This window comes from Penaeus monodon, chromosome 25, assembly GCF_015228065.2.
Source record: "Penaeus monodon isolate SGIC_2016 chromosome 25, NSTDA_Pmon_1, whole genome shotgun sequence".
NCBI classification, from domain to species: domain Eukaryota; kingdom Metazoa; phylum Arthropoda; class Malacostraca; order Decapoda; family Penaeidae; genus Penaeus; species Penaeus monodon.
The window spans coordinates 39,491,966-39,493,685 of record NC_051410.1 but is presented as its reverse complement, the minus strand read 5'-3'; the positions used below and the strand labels follow the sequence as shown (position 1 = coordinate 39,493,685).

Here is a 1,720-nt window from a genome sequence, read left to right as displayed (position 1 = left end):
CACACACACACACAACTCTCATACAATTACAAAAATCTATTCTAACTCTGGTAGCCTGGAAATCAGTCTCAGTTAATCAGTTAAACTACATAGCTGCTGTTTTCCTTACCTCCTTGTGTACACGTAGTAGCATTCTCAGGCATGGGAAGTTGCTTCATTAATTTTAAAGCTTGGAGGCTGATTGTGCTTTGCCTGTTGAGCTGTGGTTCCTTTACCTATGAATTCCCGAGTGCCAACTCTTAATGTTACAAAGAATATAGGGTAAAGTGGCGGTCGTCCATAATATTTCTGAAAATGGAATAATACCACGTTTTTAAACTGAACATTGATTACACATTTTCACTTCATTATCCAGGCTAATATCCCATTAAAGGCAGGCATATCAACATCAACACAATATTCCTCATTTCAAATCCATCAAATTACTAACCTGATTATACATGGCTCTTATGTTGGTGGCATGTTGAAGTATGGATTGGGGGACGGGGGGTCTCCATAAAGGTATAAACAGCAGCTTCTCCCGCTTCATTGCAAGGGCATTTAATCAACTGTCGGTGTGAGTTTGGCTGAAATCACACAAGCAATCAGAATTACGAGGCTAATATAAAACTGAAATAAAACAAAGTTAACTGACATGAAGGTTTCTTCAAGTTTTAATACCCATCTTCCAAACCATAGCAAAACTCATATGAGTGCTTCCTACTTGTTTGTTCTGTCGTTGTGTCTTTGGGGGAGGGTGTTTGAACTGCGTCTTCTCGAGAGCTATGGCAGCAGCCGAATGTTGAGCTTTTTTGATGCTGGGACCCGAGGCTGTGTATTCCTCACTTTCCCCAAGCCTCAATGTTACTGTAAAGGTCTTCTTGTGTGCTGGACCCTTCTCATCCGTTAAACAGTACTGGTGTTTAATCTGGTCAATATTCATTAAAAATTGGGGAATCAGAGACTATTTTCCCTCTGATGATGTCTTCATGCATCATGTATGAAGATGCAGCTTTCCACTATAGTCTAGCATTAATTCTTCCCCCACTAATATTTCTATTTGCACTACATACTATACAACATCCTTAATGATGAATTCAAAAAGCTGAATTACCTTTCAAACCATGTGAATATGGTCTACTTAGTTTGATAAATATGAAAATAATTCTTGTACACTACCAATAAAAGCTCACTGATAACTAAATGCTATTGCCCTATGTAATGGACTCATCTATTCTATTATTCTAGAAGAGCCTATGCTTATGAAATACTATATAACACTCAGAAAGGTCTAAATAAAAATAATCAATGGACAACAGTGTTTAACATGAACCACAGGATTAAGGAAAGGATGACAGTAAGACTGAATATGAACAAAAATGTTTAATAAGAACACAAAGGTCAAGGATAGAAAGACAGTAAGATAAAGAGTGAACCAACAGAAAATTAAAAATATCACACTATAATGACATATAAACATACATGCATCACATTATTTACTCAACTGATTAGATTCAACTCAAGAACTGTGTTCTCACCTTATTATATCTGGCAAGCTCATTAATAAGACACATTGGGGTCTTCTCTTTACTTGACGTAGAAGGGTCAGTATTAGAGAGGCACATTGAGTTGCTCATTGAAGAGGAATTCGTTGGAGATGAGCCACCCACACTAACACCAACACCACTACTGTTGGAGTCATTCCTACCACTACACCACCATTGCCAACAATATCCGTGGT

The 1,720-nt window shown here is 37.6% G+C and overlaps 1 protein-coding gene across 1 annotated transcript in view; it reads right to left on the bottom strand.

Annotated features, from left to right (window-relative positions):
• LOC119589400 (neurogenic locus Notch protein-like) overlaps nt 1–1,668 on the bottom strand; it is a gene marked incomplete at its 5' end in the record, with an annotated part of 14,474 nt that extends 12,806 nt beyond the window's left edge. The window contains 5 exon segments of the mRNA XM_037938014.1: nt 110–180; nt 182–288; nt 431–523; nt 674–907; nt 1,518–1,668. Of these exon segments, the coding sequence (XP_037793942.1) occupies nt 110–180; nt 182–288; nt 431–523; nt 674–907; nt 1,518–1,668 (656 nt within the window).
• Between the last annotated feature and the right edge of the window lie 52 nt (nt 1,669–1,720).